General features: G+C 41.7%; 1 protein-coding gene and 1 pseudogene across 4 annotated transcripts in view; one reads left to right on the top strand and one right to left on the bottom strand.

Annotated features, from left to right (window-relative positions):
• Window positions 1-12,753: 12,753 nt before the first annotated feature.
• Window positions 12,754-18,721, top strand: part of USO1 (USO1 vesicle transport factor) — a 98,368-nt gene continuing 92,400 nt past the window's right edge. For all 4 annotated transcript variants that reach the window (XM_043969756.1, XM_043969754.1, XM_043969755.1 and 1 more), the window contains exon 1: window positions 12,754-12,973. In XM_043969756.1, coding sequence (XP_043825691.1) covers window positions 12,908-12,973 — 66 coding nt within the window. In that variant the 5' untranslated portion in view covers window positions 12,754-12,907. The remainder of the gene's footprint in view (window positions 12,974-18,721) is intronic.
• On the bottom strand, window positions 17,897-18,344 carry LOC122730580 (annotated as a pseudogene).

Here is an 18,721-nt window from a genome sequence, read left to right as displayed (position 1 = left end):
GGAGCTAGCTCAGTCCCGGATCCGGGTGCCATTTATCTCTTTAGGTGTGTCTGTCCTTTGGTTTAGTTTCTTAAGGAGAAGTTTCTTTGATGTGCCCCAGAAAACTTCTGGGGTGCTAGGCCCATAACATCCATAATGGCTGATTAGTTCACAATGGGAGGGTTCTTTTTTTGAGAATAGTAGTTACCCCAGAAAAAAAAAAGAGATAAAGTATTTTTGGAGAAAAAGACTATTTCATCCATTATAGGAATATCCAATATAGGAAGAATTTGGTTTGCCTCACTACAAGGGGCTTCCTTTAATTATTTGGCTGAATATAATTGTTTAGCAAATTAAAAGCAAAGTCACTTAAAAGGAATTAGAATATATCATATAGTTGCGAGATTTTAAATAGAAAGGTCTTACAGGGTTAAAAGAGAAACCTTTTCAACCTGAAAGTTTTTTCTCTGATCAAATGTTATGTGTAATGCATTTGTGAGAAAATTGTGCTCATTTGGGAAAGAGACATTCATTGCAGAAAAAGGAAGCTAGATCTGAAAATAAAATTGGAAATATAATTTGAAAATAGAGAAGTATAAGGGTAAGAAAATAATAGTATTTTAAAAAGCAAAGTACTGAATCAATATGAAAAGAAATGCAGTGTTGGGATTTGCAACAAATATTCTGAGTCGATCAATTAGTGACTAAAAAGGGAAGAAATTAGAGATATACATTTCTACAGTGTACACTTGAAACTCAAATATTTATTTATTTTGACATTAATTTTTCACAATTTTGAGTTCCAGATTCTCTCCCTCCCTGTATCCTCTCCCCCACCCATTGAAAAGGCAAGAAATATGATATCAATTATATATGTAAAGGAGCAGCTAAGTGGCACTATGGATAAATGGTCTGGCTTAGAACAGGAAAACCTGAGTTCAATTTCACGGTCAAACACTTACTAGCTGTGTGACCCTGGACAAGTCACTTAATCCTGTTTGCCTCAGTTTCCCCATATGCAAATAGAGAAGGAAATGGCAAACCACTACAGTATCTCTGCCAAGAAGACCCCAAATGGGGTCACAAAGAGTCAGATACAACTGAGTTGATGGAACAACAATATATGTAAAGTCATGTAAAATATATTTCCACATTAGTCATGTTGCCAAACAAGGATAATAAAGATTGAAAAAAGTGTGCTTCAATCCTCACTCAGAGTTCATCTGTTCTCTCTCTCTAGAAGTGGATAGCAGATTTCATCATAGGTACTCTGGAGTTGTCTTGATCACAATGGTTAAGTAGCAGCTGATCATTGTTACAATATTGCTGTTGTTGCTCAGTCATTTCAGTCATTTCCAACTCTTCCTGACCTCATTTAGGGTTTTCTTGGCAATGATACTAGAGTTGTTCGACATTTCCTTCTCCAGCTCATTTCCATTTTAATAAGGCTTGACTTGAACTCATAAAGATGAACCTTCCTAATTCTAAGCCCAGTGCCACTTAGCTGTTCCACATTGCTGTTACTCCGTTGTACTGTGTGTAAAGTATTCTCCTGGTTCTGCTCATTTCATTTTGTATCAACTCATACAAGTCTGAAATTCAATTAAAAGAGGGTTAGAAGGGGCAGCTAGGTGGCGCAGTGGATAGAACACCGGCCCTGGAGTCAGGAGTACCTGAGTTCAAATCCGACCTCAGACAGTTAACACTTACTAGCTGTGTGACCCTGGGCAAGTCACTTAACCCCAATTGCCTCAATAAAAAAAAAAAAATAAAAAGACGGTTAGAAATGTAAAAAGATGCTATTGATAGTAGAAAATTCAACTTTCCATACAGTAGTGTTATCCAGAACTCAAATTAGTGGCTTCCATTTCCAATTTCCCATCTACAGGAAGATTTTGTGACTTTTTTGCTTAAATAAGAATTAATACAAGGACCTTACCTTTGCCAGCTTGTTAGGATTTCCAATAAAGGCCAATTTTTAAAATTCAGAAAGAGAAAAGCCGAAGATGGTAAAAAGTGGTAAATCACATTTAAGAAAGGTCTTTTAGACTTCACTGAGATAAGAGGTGATATGAAGACTACCATACCTGTAAACCAACAAATTTCACTTGAAGAAATGTTTTCATCCTGAGGAGTCAGAGTTAGTTTTGAGATTTCTAACAATTTCCAGGCTTAATTTCACAGAAACTAGCATTCTTGTGGATTTGGGAAAGTACTTAAAATCAAGTAACAATCTTTAGAAATGATCATTTAAAAATTTAGATTTATTTGGGTTTGATCAATTAGTTGGGAGCAATTATTATCCCATCCATATTTGATCTGTGTTCTAAATAGTAATTGTTGGTACTACATCTTTGTAGCTGTGAGATTAAAAGTGTTCACTACGGGGCAGCTAGGTGGCACAGTGGATAAAGCACCAGCCCTGGATTCAGGAATACCTTAGTTCAAATCCGGCCTGAGACACTTGATACTTACTAGCTCTGTGACCCTGGGCAAGTCACATAACCCCCATTGCCCTGTAAAACAAAACAAACAAACAAAAAAAAAGTGTTCACTACTCTAGACTGGTTTCTGGATATAATTAGCATAGAAATGCCAAAAATCCTACTTTCTATGGGAAGCCTTTCCCAACTGCTCTGAATGCTAGTACTTTCCCTCTGTTCGTTATTTCCTGTTTCTCATATAGTTTGTTTCTCTGTTCCCCATTAGGATGTGAGCTCCTCAAGGTCAGGGAATGTCTTTCACCTCTTTTTGTATCCTTGGCACTTATAGTACAATGCCTTTCACATGGTAGTGCTGAATGAATGCTTATTGACTTACTGAAAATTGGAAGATGGGGGCAGCTAGGTGACGCAGTGGATAAAGCACTGGCCATGGATTCAGGAGGACCTGAGTTCAAATCCGACCTCAGACACTTGACACATATTAGCTGTGTGACCCTGGGCAAGTCACTTAACCCCCATTGCCTCACCAAAACAAAAACAAAAACAAAAGAAAATTGGAAGATAAATGAATGGACCGTTTTTCCATGATGTGGGGATGTATTAAAGTAGATTTGTGTTATTAGATCGTGTCATGGAAGGGAGGTGGTAGTTCTTAGATATTCCTCACTAAAGAAATTATGCTCTGGCACACAGTCCTCCAGTTAGAATGAAAATAGTCTTTTATTTCGAGCTAGAGAAAATGACCAAGGGTAGGTAAATCAAAGGCTTCACCCACAGAGAGGAGGGCTTAGAAACATCCTCCTCCTCCTCCAACAGAAGGAAGAAAAAAAGCTTTTTTAGAGGATAGATGTGTTATTGACTTGAAAACTGAAAAGTTCCCTTTTGGGGTTGGGTGCGAAAAGCTTGGATGTCTGTCATATTCTTTTCTTTCCTTTTTTTTTGGTGAGGCAATTGGGGTTAAGTGATTCACCCAGGGTTACACAGCTAGTAAGTGTTAAGTGTCTGAGGCTGGATTTGAACTCAGGTCCTCCTGAGCTGCCCTGTTTGTCATATTCTTGAGAGTCAAGGGGGATTTTTTTGAAATGATGCTCCTGACCTTTTGGGGTTATCTTTGTCTCCTAGCTGGGTGAGGAGGTAGCTACACCTAAGTACCTTTCCTGCTACAGAATTTATCTCCCCTTACTTCTGTTATGAGCCCAGAGCAACCCACAAGTTTTCTGGGGTACATCAAAGAACCTTCTCCTTGAGAAACTAATCCAAAGAACAGACACACCTAAAGAGGTAAGTGGAACCAGTGGAGCTAGCTCTGGTACCCCCACCCTTCATTCTAGTCTCCCTCACCACTGGGAAGATGAGATTAGGTGTGGCTGCTGCCTTTGTAGCCTGAGGAGCAGAGAGATGGCTTGAGAGATTTGCAGCCACCCCTCACCCAACTCCCCCAGCCACCACCAGTGGGGGGTGTTCCTCCCTCAATAAAGGAACTTTCCATAGTCAGAGATCACCTCATCAGACCCCCATCAGTCCTCTATAAAAGTATCTGCCTGTCTCCTGCTTGAGGAGATTGGTATCCCAGAGCCATGCCTCTGTGCCATGCCTTTCTCCCCATGAGAAGAAGTCTAAGGATTTCTCTCTTGGTTTCCCTTCCCCAGCCCCTAAATAAACTACGATCTTATTCTATCGGTTTTGTGTGCGAGAGGGTATAATTCTTTAAAGAGGAATTCCTAAGGACCCCTAACCCCTATCCTGAATCCCCTACCCCATTTTCCCCATGACTCTTCTTAGGTGTGTCTGTCCTGATATCTAGTTGGTCAATCTAAACTTTAATAGTCCCTTGATTCCTCAATGTCTGTCCTGTTATCTGGTCATCTTTGGTTTTGCTTCTCGCAGGAGAAACTTTTTCTGATTTATCCTGAGCCCTATGTTAGATTGGTAGCTATCTTTGTTTCATGTTAATGTTTTCAGTTCATGGGAATGTTTTCATATTGCTGCTATGTCTATATGTTTCTTACATCAACATTTTGGAAAGTATTACGCGATGGTGCTTCATCCTTTTTTTTTTTTTTTTGAGATTTGGAATAATACCTAGATAGAATGTTTATATAGCATTAGGAAGTTATGTATTCTTTAACCTGAGTATTTTGATCATTTCACAAATTAGAGCTATTACATTATAGAGACAATTGTCCAGAAGACACAAGTCTCTTCTGGTTAATTGCATTCAAAAGTATATACTCTGGGGCAGCTAGGTGGTGCAGTGGATAGAGCACCGGCCCTGGAGTCAGGAGTACCTGAGTTCAAATCGGGCCTCAGACACTTAACACTTACTAGCTGTGTGACCCTAGGCAAGTCACTTAACCCCAATTGCCTCACTAAAAAACAAAACAAAACAAAAAGTATATACTCTGGTTCTTCAGAGAGTTAATCTGGGCTTGGCAAACAGTACAGCAGACATTGGGAAGCCAGAAATCTTATCAGAAAGCATAATTGAAAAGCAGTTAAGTTCAAGAAGGAATAGAAGATTGTCCATATTGTATTTAAATGATAATTTTGGTGATTGCTTCCTAGAAATCTAAATCATATCGTGGTAGCCTCTCCAAATGACTTCTGTCTTTAAGACTTCAATTTGGAACACTGATTTTTGCAGTAGGGTCTAGTAAAACCCCTACAGAATTGCTTGCAGGATCCTCTTAGAGGTGAGTCATTCTTAAGACCTCGGTCAAAGTGAATAGGAGACCAATTTAGAAAAGTAAGAATGGAAATGAAAAATTCAGACCTTGAACAAACCCCATCATCTTTGTTTTTGTAAATTGCAGGAAGCCTGTGCAAGAGTGATGTTTCGGGGACAGCTAGGTGGCACAGTGGATAGAGCACTGGCCCTGGATTCATGAGTACCTGAGTTCAAATCCGGCCTCAGACACTTGACACTTACTAGCTGTGTGACCCTGCGCAAGTCACTTAACCCTCATTGCCCTGCAAAAAAAAAAAAAAAAAGAGTGATGTTTCAGAAAGCCAAGGCCATCTTCCTCTAAGTCTCCAGGAAATTTAGAAACCAAAGGTTGAGGCAGAATCCAGAACTAAGGCCTTTTCTTTTTCACCCCTCCCTCAATCAAAACAATTATTACTTGATCTTATTTGTTCCTCAGTTTCTAATTACTCTAAAAGACCTTGCTCTTCTAAAAGCCCAGCTGGCTCATTTGTGCCTAAGGTCATTCTTAACTTGTTCCTGTGCTTGGCATAATAAACTTGAGTAAAGGGGGAAATTGGTGCTAATTAGTGCCAGTATAATCCAGAGATTTTTTTTTTAATAGCCCAACAATATTATTGCACCTGCCTTATCTTTCAGGCACAATACTGGGAAACCAAACCAAGACAAAGAGAGCAGCCTAAATGATGGGTCTGCTTCTTTTGTTAGAATGCATGTTGATTTTATTCAAATAGCTAATTGCTATGATGATATTCTTGTTAGAGTATATATGCTTTTAGGATTCACTGATGTTTACCCTACTGTTAAAGCCAACTGCAAAGCAGTCATAAGGAAACAACTGAAACTTTTGCAACCAGATTACTGTTAATTAGTCAAACAGCTGCTTAAGCCAGGATCATTAATCTTGAGTTTATGTATTCCACTGTAAAGAATCTTTTTCTCCTATGGAATATGATGTCTAATAAGCGCTAATAAACTTTCACCTACCCAAAGAACAGAAGAGGCTACTCCAAAGCAGAGTCTGTATTTTGGGATAGTGTGCCTCCCATTTCCAAGACACATTGTTATTTAAATGTTGGAACATTTAAGCATCCATATTCCTCTGTATCTTTGCTTTCTATTTCCTAACTCAGTGACCGTCCATGGATCCTCTAAGAAATGTCAGACTCAGAAAATAAATGACCAAAGAGCTACAGAGGTTATGCAACAACTATTAAACTCTGAAAAATAAACTAAAATAAAACCAAAGACCTAACAGCGGTTATAAGCAAAAGGCATTCTTTATTCCATTGAGGGAGGAAAGCTAGATATGGGTGATGGGGTCTGCTCTGTACCGAGCAGACAACCAAGACAGTGAGGCTAAACCTTGATACATATAGTCATGGCTAGTCCAGGCAATGAGGTGCAGTCATAACAATGAGAGGGGTAAGAACTACGAGACAAGTCTGCCTAGTGGGGGAAAAAAAACCCAGAACATGATTGCTGCAGGTACTTACTTGTCCAAGCTCAGGGAACACCTGGGGCTGACTTGAGCCTATTCTATGATTTAACTACCCCAGAGCTCATTCAGAAGGCGAATGTAAGGGGCAGCTAGGTGGTGCAGTGGATAGAGCGCCGGCCCTGGAGTCAGAAGCACCTAAGTTCAAATCCGGCCTCAGACACTTGACACTTACTAACTGTGTGAGCTTGGGGAAGTCACTTAACCCTAATTGCCTCGCTAAAAAAAAAAAAAAAAAGAAGGTGAGTGTAAAGGAGTATTGTTATGCCAAGTTCAGGGTGCAGTTTGCTTGCTGAGCCTTAGCTCTGGAAAACAGGGTATCTCCTAATATTGAAAAGAGAGGAGTGAAAAGAGAGTGGTGGTCTTGGCATGGGGATCCTGACAGAAGATATTTGTTAAATGTACATATTTATGCAATGTCTATAAAATTGTTGTTTAGTTATGTCTGACCTTTTGGGGGTTTCTTGTCAAAGATACTAGAGTGATTTTCCATTTCCTTCTCCAGCTCATTTTCTAGATGAGGAAACTGAGGCAAACAGGGTTAAGTGACTTGTCCAGGGTCACACAGTTAATATGTATCTGAAACCATATTTCAACTCATGGAGATGATGAGTCTTCTTGATTCCAAGCTCAGTGTTCTATCCACTGTACTACTTAGTTAGCCTGTTTAGAATGACTGATATATACAAACTCTAAATAAATAAATAAAAATATTTTATATAATTGCACATGTATAACCTATATCTGATTGCTTACCACCTCAGGGAGGGAGGAGGGGAAGGAGGGAGGGAATGAGAGAGGGATAGAATTTGGAACTCAAAACTTTTAATAAATAAATAAACAAACAAACAAATAAGAATGAGTGATATAGAAATTGATAACCACACTATTGTATGTACATTAATACTATCTATATCATTCTTTCTTTTTTTTTTTGCGGGGCAATGAGGGTTAAGTGACTTGCTCAGGGTCACACAGCTAGTAAGTGTCAAGTGTCTGAGGTCATATTTGAACTCAGGTACTACTGAATCCAGGGCCGATGCTTTATCCACTACGCCACCTAGCTGCCCCCTATATCATTCTTTATAATGCTATCCCTGCATTTTGTAAGTTATTAAAAATAGCCATGGTTCTGCTACTGTTGATCTTAGTAAGATGGGGCCACTGTTGTTCTGGTAAATGTTTAACAACTAGCTCTCTAGGGAAAAAAGTATTTATGATATGCTTTTATGTTTAACCTTCATATTAATGTTTTCTCCATCACTTCTTAAAATCTAAACAACCAACAAAATAACTCCAACTGTGACTAATAGTGTTTCCTTTGGGGGGGGGGGCAGCAAGGTAACAGTGGATAAAGCACTGGCCCTGGATTCAGGATGACCTGAGTTCAAATCCAGCCTCAGACACTTGACACTTACTAGCTATGTGACCCTGGGCAAGTCACTTAACCCCAATTGCCTCACTTAAAAATATATAAATATATAAATAAATAAAGGAGCTCTCCCATTGGGGGCATAATAACTCAGCTCAACCAAGAGAATGTCCTGGATCTCACCCAAGGAAATAGCAAACTGGGAACGGGGACATGATGGAGGCTACCAGCAACCTGAAGTGGGGCTGGCTTCTTCCATTTTCTCTATTGGAGCTGGAAGTCAAGAGGGCCCAAAGCAACTTTCTGCTTGAGGAAGACTTGAAGCTTGACCAGTCCCAGAGGGGACTGTCCTTGAAAAGTCTGGAAAGGGGACTGTTGAAGGTTGGAGCTCTCTGGCCTCCCACCAACTCCACCCCATCCCTTGCACGGGCCCAGCATTCATCTCAATCAATAATGAGATACCAGTGGGCTTTGGGACAGGGATTACACAGGCAAGATGCTGCAAACAGTCAGCCCGGCAGGGAATCCCTAAGAAGCCAAGAATGGAGCCCAAAGGGAGTCTGGGACTTGGAACTTGGCCCTGTATTCTGTAGCATCTGTGCTAAACGATCAACCTAATCTACAGAGATTGAGGTGGTATGGGGAGGGGGGAACTGGGTGGAATTACTCCTCCCATGTGTTTGGGGAGTGCATTTGTATATTTGAGATTATACAATTCGAAGTAAACATTCCTTTGTAAAAAGCTAATCCAACTGTTAGAGGTTGAATAGAACTGAGATACAGAGGTTTACCCCCCAGCTCTCAAGGGATCACCATCAATGGGGACCAGGGAGGTCAGTGTGTCATGGAGTCAGCACTGGAATGGGCATAAAGGTCTAGGAAAAGACCATTAGTTAATATAATTATTTTATTATTTATTATTTATTTTTTTTGCTGGGCAATGAGGTTTAAGTGACTTGCCCAGGGTCACACAGCTAGTAAGTATTAAGCATCTGAGGCTGCATTTGAACTCAGATCCTCCTGAATCCAGTGCTGGTGCTTTATCCACTGCAGCTGCCCCCTAGTTAATATAATTAGAAAAAGCCACCATCCTAACTGAATCAACTCCAGGTATATTCTTCAGGAGGCAACCATAGAGCTCTCCTCTCCTCATTAAGGAGTGAGGTAGGCAATGCCATTCTAATGGAGCAGTAGGCTCTGAGGTCCAGAATTTCTGGAATTACCAGCTGTGAGCCATTCATGATGACTTCACAGATCAAAGCTGGCCTGACACTTCAAAGAAAGAGTTGAGTTCTTTTTGACCTATGGCCTGGAGGCTCTCGGGTTGGGAGTGTGGCTATTCACCATGCACCTTCCACACCTATCTCATGACCCTGTTAAGAAAGTCCAGGTTCTCTGACTCAAGATCCTTGAAAAGGATGCTTGTGAAATTGAATTGTTTTTTATCATTCGCTCTCTCCAAGAGGACCGTGACAGATGTCACGACTGGTATTGGATTGGATTTAAGTGAGGAAGGGCTGGCTTTAACTGTGCAAGATTACCAACCTCACTCTCTCCTCCAGAGCCATCTGGGTTCAGTGGCATGCTATATATCAGGACGACTGGAGAGGGCACTGGATGTTTAAAGGCAGTTGGGGTTAAGTGATTTGCCCAGGGTCACACAGCTAGTAAGTGTCTGAAGTGAGACTGGAACTCAGGTCTTCCCAACTTCAGGACCAGTGCTCTATCCACTGTGCCACCTCCATGCCCTTAGGTGCCCCTAGCCCATCCTGATACATGAATGAGTCTAATCTATTCATATACAAGTACTCCTTAAATAAAGCCACATATTTTGGTATGGAATAGGAGATTAGTGGACTTTCTTATCCTAAAAACCATCCAGTTTCAATGCACACACACAGACACAAAATCAAAGTTGATGAGATTTGTTGGGTTGAACGAAGAATAGGGAGTATGCTTTGCAGATGAATGTCATAGTTGTATTAGAACAATGAATCTATATGATTCAGAATATTTATTTTGCAGTAGCTATGCTAAGAGGATCTGACTCTAGCTGGCCAGCAGAGCTGCAGAATGATATTGCTTTTGAATTCCCACCGCCTTTAAACTAGACTGCCTTGATCCCATTCAGCTCTGCTAAGCTGCAGAACCTTCTGGCTACTGTTCAGGAAATTTAAGGGCTGAAGGTTAAGTATGTTGGAATACTGACTTTTATCTCTACCTACTGTATTCCTGCCTTCTGTACCCCAATTCAAGGCAATTCCCTCAACCTTATTACGACTATGGCACCCAGCATTTTTGTTGTTGTTCACTTGTGTCTGACTCTCCATGACTCCATTTGGGGGTTTTCTTGGCAAAGATACCAGGGTGGTTTGTCATTTCCTTCTCTAGCTTTTTTTTTTTTTTTTGGTGAGGCAATTGGGGTTAAGTGACTTGCCCAGGGTCACACAGCTAGTAAGTGTTAAGTGTCTGAGGCTGGATTTGAACTCAGGTCCTCCTGAATCCAGGGCTGGTGCTCTATCCATTGTGCCACCTAGCTGCCCCCAGCTCATTTTACAGATGAGGAAACTAAAGCAAACAGCGTTATTAAATGACTTGCCCAGGGTCACACAGCTAGTAAGCGTCTGAGGCTGGATTTGAACTCAGATCTTCTTGACATCTTACTCTATCCACCTGGCAGCCCCAGTACTTTGTCATTCCACTGCTTTGCTGCATCTGCTGTATTGAATTACAACACAAAGAATTATGTATTTTGGACCCACTAGAATAATTAGATTGTGAGCTTCTTGAGGGCAGGGAGAGTTTTTTGTGACTCCAGTGTTTGGCATAGTGCCAGATACATAGTAGCCGCTTAATAAATATTGACCGACTAATGTGTGTTTTTGTTTTTTTGTTTTGTTTTGTGGGGCAATGAGGGTTAAATGACTTGCCCAGGGTCACACAGCTAGTAAGTGTCAAGTGTCTGAGTAGAGATTATGAACTCAGGTACTCCTAAATCCAGGGCTGGTGCTTTATCGACTGCACCACCTAGCTACCCCTGACTAATATGTGTTTTTACTGAGTAGTAGGCACAAAATGAGATCCTAGAAATTAATGAATGGGGGTTACTCTTATAGTTGTGTGGAGTACAGAAAATGGGGAGTATGGAAGCAGATCAAGGCACAATGCTCTATGAAGTATAACAACTGGGCCTCTATTGGCTAATCCTCTTATTATAAAAGTCAAAGGTGAAGAAGTAGAACAATTTATTTAATGACAACAATATTGTAAAGAAAAACAACTTTAAAAGACAAGGACTCTTTCATTAAAATTACCAATCATCTCCATGATCTATTGAGTTACTTACTGTGCTTGATAATGTTTATTTGTTACAATATTTTTTTGTTAATTAAATGACTGATGACAAAAATAAAAGGCACAAACAGCTAAAAAAAATGCACAAAAGGGAACTGAGGGAAACAGGAGGTGGCCAAGCAGGATAGCTTTGAAAGTAACTTGTTGAATTTTTTATGTACTTTATTTTTATTTTATTTTATTTATTTATTTTTTTGGTAAGGCAATTGGGGTCAAGTCCAGGGTCACACAGCTAGTAAGTGTCAAGTGTCTGAGTTGAGATTATGAACTCAGGTACTCCTGACTCCAAGCCTGTGTTCTATCCACTACACCATCCAGCTGCCCCCTATGTACTTTTTTTTTTTTTTTTAGTGAGGCAATTGGGGTTAAGTGACTTACTCAGGGTCACACAGCTAGTAAGTGTTAAGTGTCTGAGGTCGTATTTGAATTCAGGTCCTCCTGACTCCAGGGCTGGTGCTCTATTTACTGTGCCACTTAACTGCCCTCTATGTAATTTATTTTTAAAAAGCAAGGTACATGGGATAGAGATTCATCGTTTCATGTACAATCCTTTTTCCTATTATGTTCTGCTTTGTATATGGAAATGCTCATTTTGGGCATTTTCAGAATTAAAAAAACAAAACCTCTATGTTTCTTCTTTATGCTGTCAGGCTCTGTAGTTGTTTAGTTCAATTGTTTTTATTCCTTTTTCCTTTTTCATTCTTTCTTATAAAAGAGAGGGTTACCTTGGTATGGGCAGTGGATGGGATGGTAAAAGAAAACAATAAGATCTATAATTTAAGAAAAAAATTGCAAGACATGGCAGGAGTCACAACTTTCTCTATTACTGGCCTACTATGAGCCAGGAATTATGTTAATTACTGGGGCTGCTTGATCTTAGCTGCTCTCCAATTTATTGGGCATCTATTCTGTTTGTGCATAATCATTTGCCTGTCTCCTCCATTAAAGTCGGGACTGTGTTGTTTGTTTGGCCTTTCTCTGTATCCTCAGCTTTAGCACATTACCTGGCACCTAATAGGTGCTTAGTCAATGTGTGACTGACAGTGCCTTGCACATAGTAGGTGCTTAATAAATGCTTTTTGCCTTGATTTGGAAAAACAGTCCCTGGCCTCAAGGAGCTTACATTCGAATGGGAGGAGGCAAAATGCAAACTTCCGTGTACAGGCAGATAAGGTACAGACAAGATAGACAGGAAATCCCTGACTAGGAACTTCGGGAATGGCTGGGAAGGCAACTCCGGGAGGGGGAGTGTCCAGGGGGCGTGTCCTCCAGCCGAGGGGGGAGGGGCTCCGAGGACACCGCACGGGCTCCGGAGCCTTTGCCGCTCCCCTCCCCCCCTCCCTCCCGGCCGCCACGTCAGGCCACGTCCTCGCGCATGCGCACGCCGGCCGCGCGGCGGTGGTTTCCGGGCTGTGCGGCTGCGGGCGGGCGGACGGACGGGCCGGGGGCCGGGTCCGGAGTTCAAGGGCTAGGCCTGGGAGTTGGTGGGGAGGTCGAGGGTAGGAGTTCTGAGAAGGGCCGGGGAGGAGCCTCGTCCTTCCGGAGCGAGCGGCAAGATGAATTTCTTTCGCGGGGTGATGGGGGGTCAGAGCACCGGACCCCAGCCCTCGGGGGCCGAGACGGTGAGAGGAGCTGCCGGGGAGGGCGGGGGAGGGAGCAGAGGGGAGACAGGGGGGAGGGGCAACAGGGAAGGGGCTGCGGCCCCCTGCCGCGCCGACCCCCCCTTCCCCCCCGCGGGCACGAGGAGGGGGAGGAGGGCCGGGGGGCGGGGGTTAAAGCCCAGCTGTCGTCCCGGGTACTCCCGGCCTGCCCGGCGCCGAGGCGCCCATGGGGGTCCGGGAGGGGGTGGCGGGGAAGGTCGGCTCCTCGAGAGCCTGTTCCCTTGTACCGGGTGTCACTTGGGCTGGCGCCGCCTGTCTCAAGTCCGGCCGGCCCCTCCTCCCTCTCTCTCCCCTGTCCTGCCCAGCCCGGCCCCTCCCCTCCCTGTCCCCGGGTCTGGGGCAGCTCGGGGAGCCCTTCTCAGAATCCTGTCTAAAATAGGCGCACATCTGCATGTAGAAACATGTATGATATCCACATGTACACATAGACCCGCTCTGAATCATTCCCGAATCGTGTTTAGTGCACCAGATACACGAGAAGCTTGTGTGGAATTAACACGTGGCTTTGGATGTCAGTGTTATATATGTACATGTGAAATTGATGTAGTATGCTACAGCTTCCGTGCAATTAACACTACCAGTACTGTTCCGTCTACATAGAGTTTATATGTGTTGTGTATCACATATTATCCATGCCGCATATATGTAACACACATATGTATATGGTTATACATGCGGTTTTATATAGAACAAGTTTATATAGACTATGTGTGTGCGTATATAATGTATGTAAGACTCATAGAGTTATTATCCATCTTCAGGGCCATAGCTATTTGTGTGACCCACATGGGCAAGTCACTTAATCTCCATCTGCTTCATTTTCCTCATCTGTAGATTGGGGATAATAATAGCAACTATCAGGGTGGTTGTGAGGATCCCGACGTGATATTTGTTTTTTTCTTAGTGAGGCAATCGGGGTTAAGTGACTTGCCCAGGGTCACACAGCTAGTAAGTGTTAAGTGTCTGAGGCCGGATTTGAACTCAGGTACTCCTGACTCCAGGGCCAGTGCTCTATCCACTGCGCCACCTAGCTGCCCCCAACATAATATTTGTAAAGCACTTTGCAAACCATAAACCACCCTGTATATATGGTAACTATTATTAAAATATGACAAGTTCAAGGATTGGAGAGGGGGTGTGGCAGGGCATCTTGGTTAAGAACCCCTACTCTGTGGCCTCTTTAATTTCAAGCCCTCTCCCTTCACATCTTGGCCCAACAGGCTTCTTTTGCCTTTGCTTCCAGGCGTGGAGTGGCAGATTGTACTGGCCTTGCTTTCTTGTTTTTTAATGAACTTGATGGAGCATCTACAAATTAGTCAGTAAGCATTTATCAATTGCCTACTGTGTGTTTTTTATATCGACCTAGTTTCCCCCTTCATCCTTATCCCTCTCCCCAAAGACCTATCCCATATAGCGGACGGTATTTTTTAAAATAGAAAAACGAGAGAAAAAAACCTGCACTGCTTATCAATACTTTGGAAAAAGTCCAAAAACATGTGCAGCTCGAAATACCTGTGGACACCTCTCCCCCTCCAGAAAGGAGTGGGTTTGGAGGGGTCTCTCATTTCTTCTTTCAAGTCCTGCTTGATCTTTATAGTTTTGGAACACACTTGTCACTTTGTCAAGGTATAGAATTCTATTTCTCTGTCTCTTTGAAATTCCTTCTGCTCTCCTGTGTGTTTTAGAATGTTTCATGGCTGCTCTTTTCTCACATGGCTATCCTGTCTTTTCTTTCATAACTTGTCACACACATATCTCCTCTCCCATAAAGATAAATGATAAAGATAAACCTTTAATAAGTATAATCAGGGGAAACAATTTCACATTCTCTTTCTTCAGCTCTAGGCCATTTCCTCTCTGCTAAGAGTTGGGAACCATGCTTTACTCTTAAACTTGTGGAGTTGTGATTGGTCAGAGTTCTTAAGTCTTTCAAAGCTGTTTTTCCTTTACAGTGTTGTCATTGTAGTAATTTTTCTGGTGTTGCTCCCTTCACTCTGTACCAGTTCACACAAGTCTTACGGGTTTCCCTGCATCTGTCCCTTTTGTAATTTCTTACAGTAAAATAATATTCCATTATATTAACATAATTTCTTTAGCTATTTCTTTACTACAACAGAAGTCCTGCTTCTAATATATCTGTACAGAGGGGTGCAGCTATTACTAGTACATGGGGATTCCATAGTTTGAGTTGGAAGAACTTAAATGGTCATTTAATCTAGTCCAACCTTTACACCGAGACATTCCCATTAATCCCTCAGACACTTCTAGCTGTGGGACCCCAACCAGGTCACTTACCAGTTTTCTCAACTGTGAAATGGGGATTATAACTCCCTCACGGGGTTATTGTGAGGCTCAGATGAGATGGTATATGTGAAGCACTTAGAGCAGCGTAAGAAATGCTTATTCCCTCCCTTTCCCCAGTAAAACACAAGTGGTCCCCCAGCCCCTGTTCCAGTACCTTCAAGGAGGCAGAGCCCACCATGTCTTAAAGCAGGCTCTTACACTTTGGGATTATTAACTCATTTTAAGGAATTTCCTTCTTGACATTGAGCCTGATTTTGACTTTTGTAACTTCCATTTAAACGTCCTGTCTCTTCCTTCTGAGGCCAAACAGGACAAATCGAATCCTTCCTTCACGATGGCCCTTCAGATGCTTGAAGACAACTTATCCTCTGCACTGAGTCTTCTCCAGGAGAAGGAGGCCCTTTTCATGGGACGTCCCCTCAGGATCCTTCCCTGCTCACTCTGGTTTGTCAGTGACCTCAGACTAGCACCCAGAAGTGTCTGAAGAGAGCAGGCAGGGGGCAGTGAGACTGTAATGCAGCCCAAGATGCCTTTTGCCTTTGTTGGCCACCACATCCCATATAGATTCATCTTGAGCTTGCCGTTCATGAAAACCCCCACATACTTTTTCTGAACAGCTGCTCTCTGTAAGACTGTACATTTATCTCTGTTGAATTTCTTGGAATTCAAATGGGCACAATGCTCTAGCCCCTAGCTTCTTAAACTGTGGGTCACGACCCCCTATGGGGTCACATAACTCAATGTCGGGGGAGTGAAAAATAAAAGGTTATTTATACCTATTTTGTATACCTATATGCCTGGGGCTGAGTAAAAAAATTTCTCAGGTGAAAATTTCTTGAGTGGAAAAAGTTTGAGAAGCCCTGCTCTAGTTAGGGGTTGGCTAGCTGTAACCTGAGGGTCAGCCCCTGTTTTTGTACACCCTCAGATAAATTCAATAAAGTTGTATTGTGTTTGAAAATGTGAAAACCATTCTTGGCTTCAGGCTGCAATTGGAGGGCGCTTAGCTCTAACCTGCCTAGATCCTTTTGGAAGCTGAATCTTTATGGGCTCTTGCTTATTTCTCTCTGTTTTTTGTTATCCAGACTAGGACTTATTAAACTTTTTCTACTCACAGACGCAGGGTATCTAGATATATAAAATAGGTATATGTAACCTTTTATTGTTGCCACATTTTTTGCGACTCCCACATTCAGTTATGTGGCCCCATTTCAGGTCACTACCCACAGTTTAAGAAGCTTTGAGCTAGATGTTTATCCCAGTCTGATAAAATGTCAGACAGGGCTAAATAGATCCCTGTGGTACTCCACTGGAGACCTGCCTTGTTTTTTGAAATGTTCACAACTACTCTTTGAGTCTGGCGAACCAGTTCTGAATCCACCTTCTTGTAGTATTTTCTAACCATAACTGTATCTGTCCCTATTCTCTAAAGAAAAGTATGAAATACTTTATTAAGGCCTTCGTTTAAACCTAGATAAGCTCTGTTCACAGCATTCTTATCATCTACTAGTTTAGTAATCCTGTGAAAAACTGGAAATGAAGTTCACCTGGCATAGCCTGTTCTTTTTTCCCCTTCTGATTATCCTTTTTAAAAATTCTTTTTGCTGTTATTTCTATTTTTGAAAAATATTTTTCCAATTACACGTAAAAACAATTTTTAACATTTCTTTAAGATTTTGAGTTCCAAATTTTCTCCCTTCCCTTCCTTTTCATTGAAAAGACAAGCAATTGTACATATGTTATACATGTGTAGTAATGAAAAAGATATTTCCATATTAGTCATGTGAAAAAAACAGAACAAAAAAAAATCCCAAGAAAAATAAAGTTTAAAAAAGTATTCTCCGATCTACATTCAGAATCCATCCTTTCTTTCTCTGGAGGTGGATAGCATATTTCATCATGCGTACTTTGGAATTGTCTTAGATTGTGTATTGCTGAGAATACCTAAGTATTTCACGGTTGATCATACAATTTCGCTCTTACTGTGCACAATGATCTTCTTGTTCTCACTTCACTTTGCATCAATTCTTGACATATTTTTCTGAAACCACCCTCCCTCATCATTTTTCATAGCACAATAGCATTCTATCATAGTCATATACTACAACTCGTGCGGCCATTCCCCAGTTGATTGGCCAGCTCCTCAATTTCCAATTCTTTGCCACCAGAAAAGAGCTGCTATAAATATTTTTATACATACAGGTTCTTTTCCTTTTTAAAAAAACCTTATTTATCTAATCTTTGGGATACAGACTTAGTAGTGGTCTCGCTGGGTCAAAAGGTGTGGCATAACGTGTTCTTTTTTTGTGTGTGAGGCAATTGGGGTTAAGTGACTTGCCCAAGGTCACACAGCTAGTAAGTGTCAAGTGTCTGAGGCCGGATTTGAACTCAGGTACTCCTGACTCCAGGGCCAGTGCTCTATCCACTGCGCCACCTAGCTGCCCCAGCATAACGTGTTCTTGATGAAGCCAGGCCTGGCTCTTTATAATCTCTGCTCTCTTTTAGAGGTTTGCTGACCATTTCTTTTTATTTATTTATTTTCATCTAGATGTGATTTTATTGTTTCAGTACATAAAGCAAAATTTAAGCAACCAGAGCAGAGGTTGTGGATGATTCATATTCCCAATTGGTTGGGAGCACTCTCTTGGTCTTGTAGTAAGAGCCAGCTTGTGAATTTGGCTCTTGTTGAGAATCAGATGGAATTTAGAATCTTTATCCTTTCTGTTTCTCTCAAGATCCTTTTGAACAGCAGCAGCTTTCTTGATCAAGTGATAAAGATCTTCAGGAAGATCAGGGACAAGTCCCTTGGACTTGAGAATTCTCAAAATTTTGTTGCCAGTTACAAAGCACATGTGCCATACCATGAGAATCCCTCAGGATCACGCCGATCTGGGAGGATGTCAGGCTTGGCCAACTTGTAGATCTGTTCCTTCACATTATCCAAGGTGAGCTTCAGCCACGTGGGCACGCTGTGGCAGTATGGCAAAGCCGACTGGGACAGGCCCTTCCTGGGAGCGTGCATGCGACCCATGATGGCAATGATCAGGCGGCGAAAGAGAGAGGACTGTAGCTATTTATTTTTAAAGAATAATAGACCTTTTTATTTAAAGTTTTGAGTCCCAAATTCTATCCTTTCCCCACTATGTTTAGTCTCCTCCCTCGGGTGGTAAGCACTCAGATATAGGTTTTTGTTTTTTCCCAGCTGACCAGATATAGTTTTTACATGTGCAGTTATGTAAAACATTACCATATTAGTCACTTGAATCAGAGAAAAAAATGCAAGAAAGTGAAAAATAGCAGGCTTCAGTCTGTGTCCCATCAATATGAGTTCGTTCTTTGGAGGTGGATAGTATGCTGCTTCATTAGTCCTTTGGGATTTTCTTGGATTATTGCATTGTTGAGAATAGT

The sequence above is a fragment of the Dromiciops gliroides genome, chromosome 6 (genome assembly GCF_019393635.1).
Source record: "Dromiciops gliroides isolate mDroGli1 chromosome 6, mDroGli1.pri, whole genome shotgun sequence".
NCBI classification, from domain to species: Eukaryota; Metazoa; Chordata; class Mammalia; order Microbiotheria; family Microbiotheriidae; genus Dromiciops; species Dromiciops gliroides.
Note: the sequence above shows the minus strand (reverse complement) of the source record. Positions and strands in the feature narration are given on the sequence as shown.